The sequence below is a fragment of the Lepisma saccharinum genome, chromosome 20, assembly GCF_977018435.1.
Source record: "Lepisma saccharinum chromosome 20, izLepSacc3.1, whole genome shotgun sequence".
Lineage (NCBI taxonomy): Eukaryota > Metazoa > Arthropoda > Insecta > Zygentoma > Lepismatidae > Lepisma > Lepisma saccharinum.
The window spans coordinates 49,477,565-49,497,914 of NC_139248.1; the positions used below are offsets into that span (position 1 = coordinate 49,477,565).

General features: G+C 37.9%; 1 protein-coding gene across 6 annotated transcripts in view; it reads right to left on the bottom strand.

Annotated features, from left to right (window-relative positions):
- The window catches only part of LOC146003266 (long-chain-fatty-acid--CoA ligase 1), a 281,513-nt gene that overhangs the window by 115,994 nt on the left and 145,169 nt on the right, over positions 1-20,350 (bottom strand). The window contains exon 2 of one of the 6 annotated variants that reach the window (XM_083141460.1): positions 17,397-17,540. The exons of 4 other annotated variants lie outside the window; for them this stretch is intronic. In XM_083141460.1, the coding sequence (XP_082997586.1) occupies positions 17,397-17,480 (84 nt within the window). In that variant the 5' untranslated portion in view covers positions 17,481-17,540. The remainder of the gene's footprint in view (positions 1-17,396; positions 17,541-20,350) is intronic. One more of the 6 variants, XM_083141461.1, reaches the window with a different exon arrangement.

A 20,350-nucleotide genomic window follows, 5' to 3' on the forward strand; every position in this document is an offset into this window, starting at 1 on the left:
TGATTTTATTTCTGTATTTGCCACTATTGGGTGTTCTTGTCATATCAATTGTGACAAACCCATAACTGTTCTGGTTCCAGCACCTACTGCAAAACTTGGAAAAATCATTGTAGCTCAAGTCCCCACCTACATATTCATCATGTATGTGTTTGAGGTTGGTATGATCTTGATGAAACACACATATAAAATTGCTGTTGTCTCGGATCAGCTGCTTCGGTATTTTTGAAAAAGTCTGTGCCAGGTAGAAGCAATCAATGTTTTTGTGCCGCCCCTGTGTAAAGAAATTCCTAACCTTGTTTTGATTATCCAATATAACGTCATCAAACACAACAACAGAATTATCGAGACATTCATCAAGTGGCTTAACATCTGGTTCAAAAGTGGCAATATCCAATCCATCATATAGCTTCATCAGCTGCTGATATTTTAATTGTTCCAAGCTCTTAGAGAAAACATACAAGTGCCTGTTTTTCCAGTCTAACCAGTTGGGTGCCAATAAAAAATTATCAACCATTAGTGTGGTTTTACCACAAGCAGATGGCCCAACAATAAGACACCTAATATTATCAGGCAGCAAGTTGCCATTTCTCTTATTCTGCTGTTCAGGTTCTGGCAGCCTTTTTATAACATCCCAGGTGCTCATATTATCACTTTGTCTGCATCGATCCAGCTGTTTTCCGGATGACCTAGCCATTTGACAAATAACTTGTTGCCTTTTCTGCGGATGATTTTTTCTATGAGATATGTGTCAGGCTGTTTAGTTTTGCTGAGTTCTTGTTCATAGAATCGGCCTTTGAGAATTTCTCCTCGGTGATCTTTTATTATATATGTGTTAAGGGTCCCGGGTTTAACTTGAACAACTGTAAATAATTCAGTGCTCCAGTTTCTTGTAAAGCCTCTTTTGAATAAGTGCTTATATTTGCTGATTCTTACTTGATCACCCACCCTGTATTTGGCCCTTCTTGTTGTTGGCTGGTATCTAGGATAATAAACAGTCCTGATCAATTTTTGCTCATCAGATGAAGTTACTTCAGAGGGTTTCATGTTGATTGTGGAATGGACCGAGTTGTTATATTTATGTAGAAGTTCTGGAAGAATATTAAGCCATTTATAATTACCTTGAAGTGTAAATTGTTTATACATAAGATTTTTTAAGGTTCTGTTGAATCTCTCTACAATTGAGGCTTTGAGATCACTGTAACTCGAGTAATGTTTTATTGCCTGGCTTTTAATAAATTGTTGAAACACTGAATTATAAAATTCTTTGCCATTATCTGTTTGCAAATAGCGCGGTGATCTTCCTGAATGATTGATGATTGTCCTGAAGGCTTCTGTAACACATGTTCCAGTCTTGGATTTGAGTGGCACAGCCCAGGCAAATTTTGAAAATGTGTCTATCACAGTGAGTAGATACTTGTAGCCCTTGTTGATTTTGTCTAAGTTTTTCAACTGTCCAGTTGCCATTTCAATCAAGTCGCTCTGCCATAAATCATCTATGCCCTTTGTGACTACTGGCAGTCTCTTATAATTATGTCTGGCCTGTCTGTGTAATTCATCGACAATAATTTGTCTAGACATGATATGTAAACAAGAATATTGCAACTATAGGGTGTTCAGCAGCTGAGACTGCAGGATTTTCTAAATATAATTTGTCCCCTATTTGTATTTTAAATTCCAGAGATCCATCATCTTCAGTATAGGCTGTTTCTAATGTATTGGGATCTGTAAAATCCTCCAATTCTACACTGGTGATTTTCACTTTGTTCTCAGCATTTGTTATTGATAAGGTGGGGTAGTGGTGTGCCTGTGGCTGATGCCAATATTTGATCTTGATTGGTCTCAATGTGCCCCCAACAAAAAACTGGTAATAAAATTGTGCAGGGGACAGCATATATATTTTGCCACCTGGTGTAAATGGTGAATCATATTCTTTGTTGGGGATGCTGTACAATTCAAGAATTACTGTATGTTTTGGATTCTCGATTATGCCTGTTATTTCTTTTTCTGCTGTAAGCAATCTGCTTGTTACAGATTCAAGGTGCTCATTGATGGTCCTAACAACATCATCGTGGCCTGGCTTAATTTTTATGTCCACAACAAGTTTCTTGTATTGTTGCACAATCTCTTGAAGCTGGGTGGCAAAAACAGACAGAGCATTTGCTTGATTGGATTCCATGGTCCCTAGCTGCTGATTGATATTAGCTACAATTTGTTGCAAATTTTCAACAACTGCCAATTTTGAATTTTGAGCAGTAAGATCATGGACCTGTCTTCTGATATCCTCAAACAGGGCATGCAGTTCATTAATATGTTGATTGGTTGGTAGAGTGGCCACTGTTTGAGTGAGATGTTTGATCTCTGTCTGGATATTCTTGATATCTTCTGATTTCAATATCCTATTCACTGCCCTCTTAATATTTTTAAGTTCCTGTGATGTGGGAAGATTTGATACTGTATTTTGCAAAGATTCAAGTGCCAATTTTACATTGTTTAATTCAGAAGCATCGGCCACATTTTGCATAGCATTTTGGAGCAGGGCTATATCTGCCTGAGAGGGTGTTGATCGTTGTAAAATTTCAAGTTTTGTTTGGATATCATCGATCAAGTGATGAAAATGAGATAGCTCAGATTCAGTGTTGAGGTTTTCAAGCTTTGTGATTTGGTGCTGGACACTGACAAGAGTGTCTACAATCCCAGGCAGGCGAGATTCTAGTACATTTGCCAAATCACTTTGCACTGCTGCTATTGTACCTTCAAGATGGGTTATGGTACTTTGAATTTTTCCAAAATCTTCATATGTTTCAAGTTGCAGCTTAATATTTGCAACACTCCGAGTTATTGCATTCAAAGCATCAGAAGATGGCAAATTGTTCATAAAATTTTCAAGTGTCTCAATTTTTTCTTTAACCTCGGCTATGGCATTGTGCAGAGGATCCAGATTAGGTATCTGGAGTGACTGAATCTGTTCCTTTAGAGTGGAAATCACTAGATCAAAATCTTCTTGTGATTTTATGCTTTTGACAATTGTTTGGAGTTGTGTCTGGACATTATTTATCTGCTCTTCCAGTTGCTGTTTCAATTGCTCGGAGTTGGTGGCCTGGGTCTTAAATTTGGCTTGAAGAGCTGCTACAGCTTCTTCTAAACTTTGAAAATTATCTAATGTTGCCAGATCAGTATATTTCTGAAGCAATAATTTGAGTTCAGAATCAATTTTAAGAAGAGGGTCCATGCATTGTGATTGCAAATTTGTAATTTCTAGTTGAAGACTGGCATTGAGTGTGGTTTGTAAAGCTTGTAAATCACTTCTTAATTTCTTGACTCTGACATCAAGCATAAGAATCTCATCACTGTGATCTTCATGCCTTGTATGGCCAAATATATCATTAGGCATTTTTGTTTTATTGGTTATTTATTATAGAGTATCTGATTCTTAATTCTATAAAAAAAGGTATAAGCTTGTCATATGATCCAGGGACCTCAATATATAAGCAGTCACCAGCAGAAACAGTATAAACAGTGCCAGAAACCATGTTTGAGTGCTTAATTCTGTAAATATTTCTCCCTACTGAAATCTTGACATCACCCTCAGGGGTTGTAATAAATTGCAATTGCCCACCTACAGGTAATTGGTAATGATTTAAATTATTGTTAAATATGTACAATGTTTTGCCTGTTTCTTCATCATTATCTGTAAGTATGCTGTTCAGATGAATAATTAACAAGCCACTCAGTTTAGACATTACAGATTGTAAATCAGAAGAGGGTTGTGGTGTAGGCAGGTCCATAATAGCCTGTTTTTTGAACCCAAATAAGTTCATAGGCATGTTTATTTATTTCAAATCATGCTCTGTAATTGGACATTGTTTGCCATTTTTCAAATCACAATGCCCCCAAGGTAAAGTATGTATGCCACATGATAAAATGCATCTCTTATCATCATGTGGGTCCAGGGCCACTTTTCTTACAATATTGCTAGTCAGCAAGTGATTCTCACTCTGAATTCTATTTTCTGATGTTCTGATTGAACTCTGTGATTTGATGCAATTTTTATAATCTTCAAATACAAGCTCTTTTTCAACAGTCACTCTGCCAATGCCCTTGGCCTTTTTGACAACAGCACTACATGTTTTAAAACTGTACACCTTGGCACTTAACCCAGCAAATTCCACAATAACATCACCAAGTGTCTCATCTTTTAACTTGCCAGGCACCTTTTTGTTGTGGGGTTGAATTCTTGTATGTTCACTGGTATCAAAGTATTGAAACAATTCAGGCTGTGACATATCTTGATAAACATCTTCTGTTTGAATATCAAGAATAAAACTATCCGTGTCCATGTACAATAATTTTACACGATCACCATAAAAAGGTTTCAGCACATCATAATACAATATTAACATATGTAATTTGGACAATTCCAATATCACAGCCCCTACATAAATAGGTTTATCAAATTTGATTTTTGTTTTCATCATGTTGAAGAGTGCCATGTACTCATCATAAATTCTTCTGTAATTGAAGTTGGGCTTTGCAACCAATTTTTTGCTCCGGCTGGGGTCAGTAATTATTTTAACATCGGTATGTTTCCTGACATTTTCAATTGTTTTGCCATACACTGAATTCACCATCAATTTAAACAATCCCTTATCAAATTGGCTCTTTGCAGATGTTCGAAGCTCCGTGTTTGTATCAATGTATGGTTTCAACCATTCTGAGTGCCTGAACCTTAAGACTTTTCTAACTTTGGTTACTTGAACACCATGTTTCATCAGGAACTGGAGGTTTTTATAATATGTGACATATCCCTGTTTTGGCTCCAGAGTCGTCATGAGCTTCTTCTGTTTAGAGCCAGGTGAGCACTGAACCTCGGGAATTGGGGGCAGATCAGAAAATGTGTTGTGTGAATCATCAGGAAATGTCAGATCAACCTCTAAGATGAGGCCACTGTCACTGTCATCAAAATTCTTAAGATCCTCAATATTGAAATCTTCAACCCATTCAAGCTCTGCATATGGCAGTTTTTGCATCATGGCATAACCATAGAGGTTGTTTGCATCTACATACGTTATATAATTTGATGGCCGTGCTGGATCATAATCAGGCATATGCTTGTTATTTGCTCTGGCATATCTCTGGGAACATTGCACCATCCCCCCTCTTATACATTTCTCCATAAACAGATACTTATCTTGATCGTGGATCAGATCCAATTGCATTTTGGTATTCAAAAACGTTGCGGCCCATGCTAGGCCCGGGGCACTGAAAAAATACACTGGGTCCAGTTTATAATTTTTCATGGAAGATTTTCTGAATGCTTGCAATATATCAGCTAAGAGGGTCACATCAAGTTTTAAATATGCCATGTGATAATCACCAAATGTCTTGCATTTTAAATTGTTCCACATCAACTGAGCATGGTGATAATCATCATCAGTGATTCCAGATCCTCTGATTCTGCTGTAAAACTCTTCTTGTGGTGGCAGGGAACACTCATCAAATTTAGAAAAATCTGTGACATGGTCATATGGATATACACCCTTCCGCCTAATTAATTTCAGGTCCTGATTTGGAAACAATGCACGTGTGATTTTTAATTGATCATCAGGTAATTGAGTGGCCAGTGTATCTAGGCTAGCAGATAAAAATCTGTAAGAATCAAGAAATCTTATGTGAATAGGAACACCATCAACTTTAATTATCTTGCTAATAGATATATATTTTTCATCATTTTCAGCTAAAATATTTAAATTCTGCTTCTCAAACCCCTCGTATCTGATCAGATGATGGAAATCATAATTGGATGCTCCATGGCAAAATATGGGGACAAATCTTGGTCTCTTGATCTTAATATTACAGCTATTACACAGGGCCATTAAGAATTTACCATCTGTATGAGAATGGTGTTTCACCTTGATATTTGTATCTGAAAATTCAGAATCACATACCGGGCATTTTTCTGCATTGTTGAAATCCTCAATCTGTTCCTCTGTTAAAGGCAACATAGGCTTTGATTTTAATAAGATGTTAGATGCTATGTCACGGCACACATTTTCTATTCTATGTGCAAATTCTTTGATGGCATTTGGTCCCTTGTATGAATATTCTTTAATAACAACACCATCCCGTATAACCACATAACAAAAGCTGGAAGGTTCATGTAACTGGTACGGTGTAATTGAAGATTCTTCTGGATCTGGGCTACAGAATGCAAGAGATTTGAGATTCGATTCGAAATCACAGACAATATATACAGGGTGTTCCAACAAGGCTTCAAACTTTTTGAATTTGCAATTTTCACTTGGATTGGGCATCACCATATGAACAGGTTTATGATTGCCACAGTATTTCAGATGCTCAATTAACTTATTTTTTGCAATTTCTGCATTCTCTTCCCGAACCCCTTTCACCATTTTTTGACCATCAAATACAGTTAAACATCTTCTGCACAACTTAAATATTTTATGAGTTTTGTCTAGTTGTGTTCTCACTAAAGCTTCAAGATTATGTATCAGAGTATAATGATATGTGCCATCCCCTTCAATTAAGAGCAGATCAATCGGAATAGCAGATTCATCATCAAGTGTACTGATTCTGAGAGGTGCTATCGGGCAATTGCCAGTGGAACAAATAAATACATTAATAGATAATTGTTTGCCATTGATGTGCCTGGCCCTTTTTTCAAATTTATCAATATTCTGAACTGACATTGGATATTCTAAACCCTTCATTGCATCGTCAAAAAGATGTTCATGTTGTTTGTAATAACTTATTCTCTCAGGATGTCTTGAAACTAGAAACAAAGCAGCTAATATACACCACAGAAAACATTTCTGGTCGGTATTTTCTATATTAACCACGGCTCTTCTGTTTTTAATATTGGCAGGTAATGGTACATAAGTGGAACCTTGTAATGGGCTGAATTCAGAAATATTAACATATAACTTGTGTGATGAACCGCATAGGCTCCATCCGGACTCTTTTGCCGCAAATTCAGAGTGTTTGATATTTAATTGATCTATCAAATTGCCTATTATTGTGTCTGAATTTGCATTTGAATATACCGGTACAGTTTCTGTTAAGTGGGGCTGTGTAAATTTTGTGCCATTTGGTTTCTTATATTGTACAAACAATTTGAGGGAGAGCTTATAAGAGCCATTTTGTGCATTAAGAATTGCCTGCAGATTAGAATTTATACTGTTCAAGAAATTCTCAATGCCACATCTTGGCTCTGATACAAACCGGTGATCTCTTAATTGGCCGTTAAAACTGCTACGGATAGGTTCATGGCGTGGCTGCTTTGCTGCTCTGGCATTAAGAGGTGCTTCGTGCCTTCTTTTCAGTGCTTGTAAGGGCAATGTTGATGACTGTGCAGAGCAAGTATTTTTATGTATATATGTGAAATATTCCATGTTGTATTTTCTATTGCATTTGGGGCAAATTTTTGTGGGAGTTCTGCTTTTGTCTGGATTACAAATTTTTTGATGCTTGGCCCAATTGGGGCTGGATATATTTTTATTGCATTGATTACAATGTTTTTGACTTGGCATTTTTGTTGTTGTTTATTATATACAATTTCCTGGGTTTCAATTCAAAACTTTATACTGAATCAGTTGGGTTCAGCACTGTGCTTTGTATGTATGTATGTGTGTGTAGGTGTGTATGTGTGTATACACTTAATATTTTTGGCTTTGGTATTTATATAAAATTTCCTGGGATTCAATTCAAAACTTTATACTGGATCAGTTGAGTTCAGCACTGTGCTTTGTGTGTGTGTGTATGTGTGTATGTGTATTAATATTTTTGGCTTTGGTATTTATATACAATTTCTTGGGGTTCAAATCAAAGCTCTATACTGGATCAGTTGGGTTCAGCACTGTGCTTTGTGTGTGTGTGTATATATGACCTTACTTGGATTATTCCGCCAAATTATATGCTTCAAGTCTCCTATACTTTGGTGGAGCAGTGGGTTCCACTGCCAATCCAGCAATGGTGAAGAATCTGCACTGTGCCCTGGCTTTTATAGTTTTACAGAGCCAATAGAAACACTGTGGGGGTGCATTCAGAAGCATGAGCTATTCTCTAACATTTTTGCCGAAGTACTTTCTTCTGAGTGTATCCCGTTTTTCTGCTGAGCGTACATGCAATCGAGACCGCAGCGCCTCCACGCTTAGGGGAGCGGAATTGTCTGGAACTAATCGATGCAATCCATACCGCAGCGCCATTGCCTCCCGGCGCGGCGGTGGACAACTCTGGAACTAATCGATCAGAATAAAACTGCCGGAGCTCGCTCTAATAAGACTCAATGCAGGCAAATAGAACTGTGCACCGTGCGGAAAGTATCGATCCCACCGCTTTGGGGCCGTCATGCGCACATATTGTTCAAGTATTGATCTTATACTTTCTCGGGGCTTGATTTTATATATGAACAGATTACAACAAATAAACTGAATATAACAAATGCAAAATATCCCAGTTTCTATTCAATCCATTTATCTGGATTGAAGAAACCAACAATTCACATATCCCCATACCGCCGTATCTTGCCCCATTGGTACCTCTTTTGCTGGTGTGCAATTTTCTTGAAGAGGCAATTTTATTGAACAAACCTAATAGAACAAGATACGGCGGTATGAGAAATATGTGAATTAAAGATATTTTAGTAATATACGACGTCTAAGAAAGGAATATTCAGCTCCAAAGTACTTTGTTTATTGCTTGCTACCATTTCCCTATTACTGGCAAAAGAAGTTAAAAATATTGACATAATGAAAAAAATTGACTTGTTCCCAAGTATTCACCGAGTTCAGGCATTTGCACATAGATGGGTCTGTTGTCACGGAGCAATTCTAGAAGAATTACATTGTTTTAATATTAGATAAACAAATTGAAGCTGGTATCCAATTGAACTTAAACCAGAAATAAATATGTATGTGTGTGTGTGTATGTGTGTGTGTGTGTGTGTGTGTGTGTGTGTGTGTGTGTGTGTGTGTGTGTGTGTATGGATGTATGTGTGTATGTGTGTGGATGGCCTAGTTTTAAGTGTGGCCACAAGAGGGGCATATTTTTAACAAATTTATGAACAACAATCTCTCAGAAGTACCTTTTATAAGTGTAGCCTCATCAATCTGAGGGGGTCATACTTTCTGAGGAAATTCCCGAGGGCATTTTCACAAAAATCTTAGATTAGACAAGATTCCACACTTGAGCAAAAAGCTTATATGCTCATGTTAAGCTTGTTTTAAGTATAGCAAATCTGCTTGAGGGGGGGTTCATACTTTCTCGGGTTTATAGTACCGTAAATACAACTACTTCTGAACTACATTCATTCTATCTAATTCCGCATTTAATGTTTCAAACCTAACCTCATGTTGAGTAAATTTCTCCATAATTTCATCATTGCAGACTTCCAACCTTGCCAACTTTCCGTCATGACTCTTCATTTGTTCTTGAATAACTGAAACTTCGACATGCATTGTACTAATACCTTCATCCAATTTACACCTCAACTCACTGCTAACATTTTGACAAGTTTGGGCAACATCTTGTAACGAATGTTCAATATGATCAAGCCGGCCGTTAAACCTAACATTATGCTGCTGTAATTCATTTCGAATGGCTTGAAACTTCTCTTCCAGATTTTTATTATTTTGTTGCAATTCCCTTTGTAATAATTCATTATTTTGTTGCATATCCTTTTGCAACTCCTTTTGTAACATTTCATTATTTTGTTGCATATCCTTTTGCAACTCCTTTTGTAACATTTCATTATTTTGTTGCATATCCCTTTGCAACATTTCATTATTTTGTTGCAATTCCCTTTGTAATATTTCATTATTTTGTTGCAATTCACAGCGAATGTTCTGTTGCAACTTTTCTTGAAGATTTTCATTATTTTGCTGCAAACTTTGGGTAACCGTAACTTGAAATGCAGCAATAATCTTGTCCAAGTTTGGATTCACTGTACTTGTATAAGATTTTAACAAAAAAGGGTCGAAATCTGGTTTACAAGATTTACAAAAATAGCTTTCATTAGAAGAGCTAAATATTACCCAGTGCATTACAGTCAAACCTCTGCACTCCAAATGTTCCCATTTATTGCAGCTATTGCACTTCACAAGACGGGAATCTGCTTCAATGTTACTGCAACAAATAATATTCTTCATTGGGTCAGCATTTTCTTCAATAGTTTCATTTTCCCTGAAACTATCGACGACATCGGATCTTAAGAAAACTCCCGTTCTTAAGTTGTAAGAATGTTGCTTCCGATCCATTATTTAAAGTAATCAGAAGATAACTTCCATACTACATATTCACGAATCCTGGCTGAAGGTCGCCATAATTGTTGCTGTTATTTTTGTATTAGCAATTAGTAAAAATATATTATTTGTTTTAAGAAAGAAAATACTGAAATCTACTTACGAATTGGTATATTACACTATATCCCATAATACATAGTTAGAACAGTAACAGTGATAATGAAATGTCTTTCTTCTTATCAAAGATTTTTATATTACTTAATTGTGAATGTTATAAAAAGATGACAGTCACATCATCTAATGGATCCCGAAAACTATGGATTCCACACTAATAGCGGTCGTTTTTTATTATTTTTACATGTCACCCCTCTTCCCACCCCCACCCACAGCGCCAGGGGTGCCAGGGGTGTCTTACCCCCCACAGTATTTCTTTCCAGATTGTAAGTCATATGTCTGCCTCAGTGTAGTGCTAGTTCGGGTCGAGGGCCGAAGAGATCAAGGCGCCTCTCTCTCTCTCTCTCTCCCTCTCTCTCTCTCTCTCTCTCTCTCTCTCTATCTCTCTCTCTCTCTATCTCTCTCTCTCGTGAATATTTCAGCAGTACCGGATATTTGAATGGTTTATTAAAAGAGAAATAAGCTGCATAGATCAACTGAAAATCAAAGTTTTGAGTGATGATTTAGTTTTGCCAGAACTAAATTTCGTATATGCATTCCGAGAATTTCATGGTATAAAAAATACTTTTGTTTAAGCCTACTGGGTTTGAAACACATTCAAACACTTAACTACCATAAAGAGACAGCCGAAAATTTTATGAATGTCGAGAAGAACGAGCAAGAAGATGTTGCATATGCAGACATTTTAGGTGGAAATTGCAGGCTCTACCAGAACCCGAATCAGGGCTCTACCAACTGAGCCACCTAGCCATCCATCATTGACTTCAACCGATTTTTCGTTAAAATGTCTACATAGTAATGTCCTGTGTATATCAAATCGTAAGGTGTTGCCTGTATAGTGAACAAGCACAGAAAATATAGGAGAGAGAAGAAAACTGAGGAGCATTCTCACCGGTTGAGGATAATTTTTTTCCTCTGTGGTCAACAAGAGCTACTACTTCGAGGTGACAATGACAGTAGCCTAATAAGGGAGATTTCACACCGTGTCGCCTGAGGATTTTACAAGTCGAAATTAGGTTTGTGCGGTCTTTTGTGTCGCTACGGTGTGAAACGTTGCTGTTGATTGGCCCATTCCAATCGACATGTATCGCGTGTCCCTTTGGTCTGAAACCTTCCTAAGACTTGAAAATCCAAGTCACAATGATGGAAAATTAGGGCCTTGTTAAGGTTAGGTGTGAAGGCAGGCAGACGACAGCACCCTAAAGGATCATATCCAAACCTGCAGGAAGAACGCATCTTACTTTAATCTGCAATACGGAATGATAAAACTTCTGGTGAGTTGATTTTAAAAAATGTGTCCGAGATAAAGAGTGGCGTGCCCAGGATTTTCGGAATGGAGAGGGGTTACGCATACCTACTATTTTTGGTGGTCAGTCCTGATTTTGTCATTTTTTTCCTGTCTTTGACGTTCGTCTTTTTTTTTTTAAAAAAAAAAAGAGAAAAGAATACTGGGTCAAATGGGGTTATGACCTCACCAACCCTCCCTTGGGCACCTCACTGGAGATAAATGAGTAAGCATTTGATCATACTGGGAGACGAAACATTAGATGTGTTGGGAACGGAACTGTGCATTAATTGTTTCGTGATCCAGCTGTATTCGAGAAGACTTCCTTTGTTTCGTGCCGACATATGACAAGACAGGCATTTTTGAACACTTGTGAGCGCTAAAGCCTGAATCTGAACAATTTGGTGGGTTTCGGCTTTTATAAGAGCTGCAAACATGGGAGGACAAGACACTTTAGTGGTGTTCAGGCTCGAATCAGAGAGAAATATTCGAGAGCTGTCTGCAGCCATTTCGCAGCCCACAATTTGAATCTCGCGTTGTCGAGTGGATTGTCTATCCCGTGCATGTGTAACAGCTTCGTAAAAACACTCAAAGACACCATAGATGTTTTTATGTCTGATGAGATGAAATGGACAAACACACATACTGAGATGGTTCTGGCACACAATGTTAATGCATGGAAACAGAGGAGTCGAGTGGTAAAAAATGTTCCGATTTCACGTTCTGATTAAAATGACAGCCTTACAGTGGCGACGATTTAAGGGATAGTTGCTCCCCATTTTTTCCCCTCAACATTATGACCTCTTAATGTTAAGCCTTGTCTACCAAGAGAAAGTAAACTTTCCTTGCACCCCCCCCCCCCGTTTTGAAACCCAATTGCCACCACTGGTCTTAAATATACAATTGTGAGGTTCTTATTATACCCCTTAAAAAATGGTGTTGAGCCCCCCCCCCCCCCGCCCGAAAGGAATTCCTGGATACGTGCCTGCTCTACAACTTCACCATTCGAATTGCATTAACTCTTTACAGATATCTCAGGGGGCCACTGGCCATGCGGGCGGCCATGCACATATTACTTTTCTTAAAATAAGGAATGTTGAGAACTACAGAGTCAAACTGTTTCTCTATATTCAAAAGTAAAATAATTATGCCAATGAAATAATAAAGTCAACATTTTTTAGCTACTGACTGCCAATTAGCTTTAATGATCGTCCGAATAATCCATCATTTCTTAATATTCTGAATGTACAGTAGAATGGTCTCATGCATCTTCATGACTAACCAGACTTTATGTAGTGCTCGGAAGCTGGAGCGTGTCGGGATCAAAATGGCCCTCCCTAGGATAAACATTTCCCCGCTTTTGAACACGATGTCTCCTCCTCACGCTATATCTCGTGTGATTAAATCATATCTTGCAGGCCGTAAAACTACGAAAAATGTACATGACCATGATGAAAAAGCTTTAAAATTAATAAAATGGAAGTGTTCTAAATACTCGAGTCTCTTCGCCCGATATCTCTCAGGATTCATGAATATTCACAATAGGAACGCAGGATTTATTTTCGGAGGGAGCTGGATTTGTAAAGGTGGATCTTACATACGCTTTTTAGGGGGGCGGGATTCACAATAAATCAATTTTGAAATTACCATTGCTAACCTTTCGTTTCAATAGTTGTTCAAAGACAAAACTGGTTATCCCGGGTCATTTTAAAGGAGTTTGCACGTACCATTGTGTTTTCCCGAGTATTTTCCTGATTTCATTTGAAAATTTCGGAGGGGACTGTAGCCCATCTGCCCCCCCCCCCCCACCACCACCACCGCTGCGTACACCAGACTAACTAAATAGTACCAATTAGTTCCTGTGGAGCTTTTCCAGAAGGTTATTTTAGTGTATCTATAGTGCAAACTCTCTTGGCACAATCTGAACTCGGTAAAATGGGAAATCCATCACTCTTGAAGTCTAGAGCATTAGTGGCGTTCCGCCTTTACATTACATGAGTGTTCTGTATATGTCCAGGTTATGAAAAAAATTTGAACATTGTTCGCGTTGCATCTATAACCGCTTTATATCTTCGAGGACTGACTTATATTGCATTGGAGCAAAATCGGTCAATCTTACTGTAACCAAATTTCGTGCAGCTGACGTTAAAAAATTATAATTTTTATATTGAAGTAGAAAAATCCTTCGCCGTGGGTAATTTAAGTAAAGTGGCAAAAATTACTTGTTCAAAAGCACTGGCATATGCACGGGGGAGCTGATGGAGCTACAGCCTTTCCAGAAATTTTGAGAAAATTTAAATATTCAAATGAGAGCAGTAAAGAACTCGGGGATAACCAAAGTGGTAAATACACACTCCCGTTAAAACGAGCTCCAACTACCATTATTGTCTTTGAGCAACTTCTAAAACGAAGGTTGAAAACGGCAATTGCAAAATATTTTATACTTTATCCTGCCTGAAAGCAGCTATGCGATAGCCACTTTTACAATTCCAGCCAACTCTGAAAATACGCTAGTGTTTACAAGATCTTAAAAAATGCCTGATAAACATAAGTACTTCAAAAAACGAAACCAACAGTTATGATACAGGTATCTCATAATTTTCATGAATGACAAATTCCTATTACACCAAGATACTTCGTAGCTCAAATTTTTATGAGACCCACAGTAATCTATTAGTATCCTCAGAGGCGTCAACTTCATTTAAATATTTGGGTGGCAAGATTGAAAACATAGGCGGCACAAAAAATAACCTTCCAGGCTAAAGGAAGAAATGCTAAAAGCATAATACTCTACATAATATATGCCAGTAGTATTAGGAGAAACATAATGGATGTTAAAGTTATAAGAGGTGCTGAACTGGGTACAAACCATAGACTAGTAATAGTGGGCACACGCTTCACGAGACCACCAAAGCCCAGAATGAAAAAAATACCAAACAATTACGATAAATGAGCTACAGAAAAAAAGAGAGGAAGGGAGTATATAAAGAACAGGTAACAGCCAGACTGACAGAAGGACCAGAGGTAGAATATCTCGAAATAGAATAAATATGAAAGATAATTAAAAAGGCACTCATAAAAGCTGCCGAAGAAGTATGCCGAAAGAAAATAGTAGATACAACAAGAAAGAAAACATCTTGGTGGAATGAAGAAGTGAAACAAAAAGTAAAAAATCAAAAAGGAAGCATGGAAAAAATATATTATGTCTCACACAGAAGAAGATAGAAGGGAATACATTGAAAAAGAAATGAAGTCAAGAAAATAGTGACGGAAGCTAAAATAACATCCTGGGAAAAATTTGGAAATAAGGTTGAAGAGAAAGGTAGAGAAAAGAATACAAGGAAATTTTGGAAAGTTGTAAAGAACTTGAGAGGAAAATATGGAAGAACAATATGAACTATTAAAGATGGAGATAAATTGATCACAGAAAAAAATATGTGCTGGAGGTATGGCGAAAACACTATGGAGAAAAATTTCAGAAATAATAATAACCAAGATATAGAAAGAGAAATAAAGGAAGATGAATTACAAATAGCAATAGAACTGATGAAGAAAGGAAAAGCAGCAGGATCAGATGGAATAAATTCATAATTAATATAATATGGAGGTATGGAAGTAGTTAAGAATTTAATCAAGATGTTTCAAAGAATATGAAAGGATAACAAAATACCAAATGAATGGAGGAAAAATATCATTATACCACTACATAAAAAGGGCAGTAGCTATGACTGTAATAACTACAGAGCAAATATGCCTCTCATCAGTCGCGTATAAATTATACACAAGGGTACTAAAAGGACATCTCAGGAAAGTGGAGGAGGAAGACATGGAGGAGGAACAGGCAGCTTTCCGCCCTAAAAGGCAAACACAAGATCATGTATATACTATAAGAACGATTATGGAACTAGATTTGCCAAGAACAAGGACACATATCTAGCGTTTATAGACCTAAAAGCTGCTTTTGATTCAGTCCCCAGACAATATGTATGGGAAGCATTAGAGGCAAAGAAAGTACCAGTAAGACTACTGAATGCAATAAAAACTGCATATAATAATCCGGTAGGAACAAATAGAGTAGACGGCGAACACTCAGGTGAATTTGACATTGAGAAAGGCAGAAAACAAGGAGACAGCCTTAGTCCAATCCTATTTAATGTCTTCTTAGACGAAATTGCTAAAATATGCAAACCACGAACACATAGAACGAAAATAGGTATGTGAAGATTAAGGTCAGTATATCTCCAAGCACTATTATATGCCGATGATATCGTAATGATACACCTGAGAGACTTCAGTAAAGAGGGGAAGAATGGTATGAAGAACTCAAAAGGAATGGCATCAAGATTAATATCGAAAAGAGTAAGATCATGTGGGTGACTAAAGAGGACAAGGAAAATGATGCCTTAAATATAATATGCGAAGGGAAACAACTAGAGAAAGTAGAAACATAACTATATAACTCAATTGTAGTTCCCATCATGGTCTATGGCACGGAGAGCTTAGCACTCCAAGATAAACATTGAAGTAAATTTCAAGCAATAGAGATGAAATTTCTCAGAAGAACAGTGGGGAAAACCCGAAGAGACAGAATAAGAAATGAATGAATAAGAGAAGAGGTAAAACAAAAGAAGACAATGACTGAAGTAGTAGAGGAACGCCAGCTGAAGTGGTATGAACATATAAATAGAATGAACGAAGATAGGAAAGCCAAGCAAGTGATGGAGATGAGGGTTGAGGGTAGAGTAGGAAGAGGCAGGCCAAGAAATACATGGAAAGATAGAATAGAAAAGATAGGACTAAAATATGGAAAAAAAACTAAGAACGAAATGAGAAGAATGAGTCGAGAACGGATGGAGTGGATGAGATGGACAGAACGAGGTACCCGACGCTTAAAGGCATAATGGAAAGGAAGGGAAGAAGAAGACGATTGAAAACAACAATTGTTTCTCTGTACGTACAATGCATAACTGAGCAATTTGGAGGGAATTAGGCGGAAAGTGGCTTGCCCCCTAAAGTCTGCATCTATGAGTATCCGCGTTTCTTCCGCTGATCTAATTCGCCAATGTACACTGATTTAAGAGCACCTGGTAGTCTCTGTTTGCAGTCTCAACATATAATCCAGCGATAGAGAAAAATTGTACTCTGCAAGAGTTAATATGAATGTACAGTCACCGGCAATATAAATGGGACACCTAGATCCTGAAATACCTTGCAAAGCGTTATGTGTGTTGCCTAACTCGACGGCCGTGGTGAAAGTTGCCATTGAAAATTTGCTATTAAAATCCACTTATCGTCGTAAAGTTAGGCAGCACACATAACACACTGCAGGGAAGCGAGCATTTCAGGATTTATGTGTCCCATTTTAATTGCCAGTGACTGTACAGTACATACGTTAATATCAACTCCACTCTTAAAGGAGAAGAGTCATTTCAACAGAAGTGCCAGAAAATGCAAATCTTTAAATGGATACTTTTCTGGATATATATACTAATTTAATTTTTCTTAAATTTCAACAAAAAACAATGGAGCTGGTGGTAGAAACCATTACTGATTTTCAAGTACATATAATGTGATTCTATATATGACAGAGATTGGGAGTAGGGTATAAATTACATAGTACACAATTTTCTGTATTCCCAAGTGTAAATATTACCAAACTAACCAAAGGCAAACACACTTACTTTTATCCATTCCGACTGATGGTTCAGGTCTATAGGTATCCTTATTGGCTCTTGAAAGCAACAGTCCGTAAGACCCGGAGCCATTGTTGCACTATTCACAGCACTTCACAACACACGAGACTGAGACAACGGTCAGCTGCACACCTTAAAGAAAATCGCTATTCTGATTCAGATGCGACAGACCAGATGACGAAACGAGCAGAAGATCTTTTGGCTAACCACACGCATACACATACACGCACGTACTACTGTCACTTCAGTTATGATTGGAGAAGGAATATTGATTGATTGATTGATTTGCTTTATTTTACTTCGCGTTTTGTGCCACTTTTGGCTAATTTGCGAAGATGGGGATGAGTGATTATATGATGAAATTGATGAAGGGGCACTCACAAACATCCATGCCCAGGTCGGGATACGAACCCTAGACCCCTGGCGTCGTAGCGCGATGTGCTAACCACTCCACTACGGGGGCCGGCTGGAGAAGGAATAGATATCGCCAAATAAAATTTACACTTGCATGTATGCTTATGGTTATTTTGTTTGATAAAATGTTCAAACAAGTACTTTACCATGAGTGAAAGAAATTGAAAATCTTAAACTTGAACGGCAAAGTTCGCGTTCCGGGAATCTCTAAAGGAAGCGAACGGAAACAAGTTCTCTGCGCAAGTTGGACTCCGGAAGCTACGACTAATAAACGCGTAGAAGTGAGTGCATGGAGCGTAAAATGCGGTTGCAGCTACCAGCCGTTTGCAGGAGCGGGCACTGCTTCGCTTCGCACATTCCCTTTCTCTCTTTTCTGCTGTAGAGTGTAGGTTCTGAGGTCAAGAAGCTGTAACGTCAGCCGCAAATCTGTTTTTTAATTATATTTACAGGGTAATTCGGTTATTTTTCACGATCTGCTTCTTGGATATGTTACAATCCCCAATGGCCAATATAACATATTAAAGGGAAAATACAATGACAATCTAGGTGAATAATTTAAATTAAATATGTCGTATAGTGACTAAGTGCATACGTTACTCATAGACGTAGATAGAACTAATATTTGGGTGTATAAATAAGAAAGAAATCATTCAGATGGCTTGGAAATTAACTATAACGGCAGAAAAGAAAATTTTCAAAGACTCTCGTATGTAGGTAAATTAACAAAATATATGATTTTTTAAAAAAAATCACGCTGAGTAATTTATGGAAACAATAACTTTCCCTCTATGTCGCAATTTTTTTCTTCAAATAACATTATTTCTTTTGTTAGAGCGGCGTTTTTGAACCTAACGAACAGCTCTTACAAAAGACCTTTACCAACAACGCAATAGAAAAAAATTAAAAAGCGAAAAGTCAACAGAAGGAATGGCATAAAGATAACATAACTAAGAGATTAGCGAAGAACAAAACTGTCCCATCCTTCCTAATAACTGAACTGTATAAAAATATATCCGAAAATTCCATCTTTCCATCCGAAACCCCAGCAAAGTATTCTTAGATGAATGTAATGTGGTTATACCCAAAGTTACATAGGCTACCACACTCTGTTCTTATGGCATTGACGATATTTCGACTAGTGTGAACTAAAACTCTACTTTTAATTTCTACAAAAACTTATTGGAAGGGAGATAAACAAACTAAACACATTGGTCCATTAGGGCGTGTCTGGGCAAGGCACATCCGGCACACCCTGTAGCTCCGGCTATGATGTTACGTCAACATTTAGCCAACATGTACTTAGCAGAATACATATTTAACGTGCATATCACGATGTAAAATTACTGTTGAAATCAGCTGAATACCACACAATATAGGCCTAAGCCTGCACGTACACAAAACGGAGGTCTACAATCAACAAAACACAAGGCCGAAGAAGATAACTGAAGGTAAATACAGGATAAATAACGCAGATTATAATGCTGAATGCAATTTCAGTCGCCAGAGCCTCGTTAGCTACAATATCTCTTACATGGTAAGGTCGCGAAGTGACAACCTAACATTAGGCCAACCATTGGACATATTCCTCAGGACTGGAGAAAATCTGCTCAGTGGTAGATTTAGGAACAAGCGCAGATATGAGATCACAGAGATGTTCACGTGGAAGCCTGTGATCTGACCTGCGAAATGCTAATCGGAATATAGAAGCCACACGGAACAGAAATATTGTCTGTGTGCATAGAGGGATACCATTGGGCTAACTGTACAGTGTCATACAGGACTTCTTCTACTTCCATGTTCTATAAACGCCATAATCTGGAATATATTTCGCGTTTCGTAATCTTCTATTGCTGTTGCACGTACTGTTTGTAGATCTTTTTCCTTCTTCTTAATTTTGTCTTCGGAAATTGGATCGTATGGGACTTTCGGCGGAGATGTTATTGTCACTTTCAGAAGTGCTAATGTCACCACAGTGATACCCCTGCCCGAAACATTTGATCATGCCCTTCCTCGCAGAACTCGCTCGATTAACGTCGACGTCCGTGGTGGAGTTGTTAGCACAGCGCTACACGACGCCAGGGTGCCGAGCTCGAATCCCTGCCTGGTCATGGGTGTTCTTTGTGAGGGCCCTTTAATCAGCTTCATTATATCATCATTGGTAATCATCGTCGCAGGTGGGGCCTCCCCGATGGCGTAGTGGTATCGTCGTCTCCTTGTAAGGGATCCCGGGTTCGATATACCCGGTGGAAACACATTGCACGGTGGTTCGGATCTCACTCTAAACTGTAGGTCCAGTCCCGATTAGCCTATATGTGAATTCAATTCAAATCAATCAATACTGGTTGCTTTCTTTCTAGTAGCACTGCGCAGGTTGCCTATGCATCAGGCATTGGACACTGATTCATTGATTGATTGATTTGCTTTATTTTACTTCGCTTTTTGTGCCACTTTTGGCTAATTTGCGAAGATTGGGATGAGTGATGATATAATGAAATTGATGAATGGACACTCACAAACATTAATGCCCA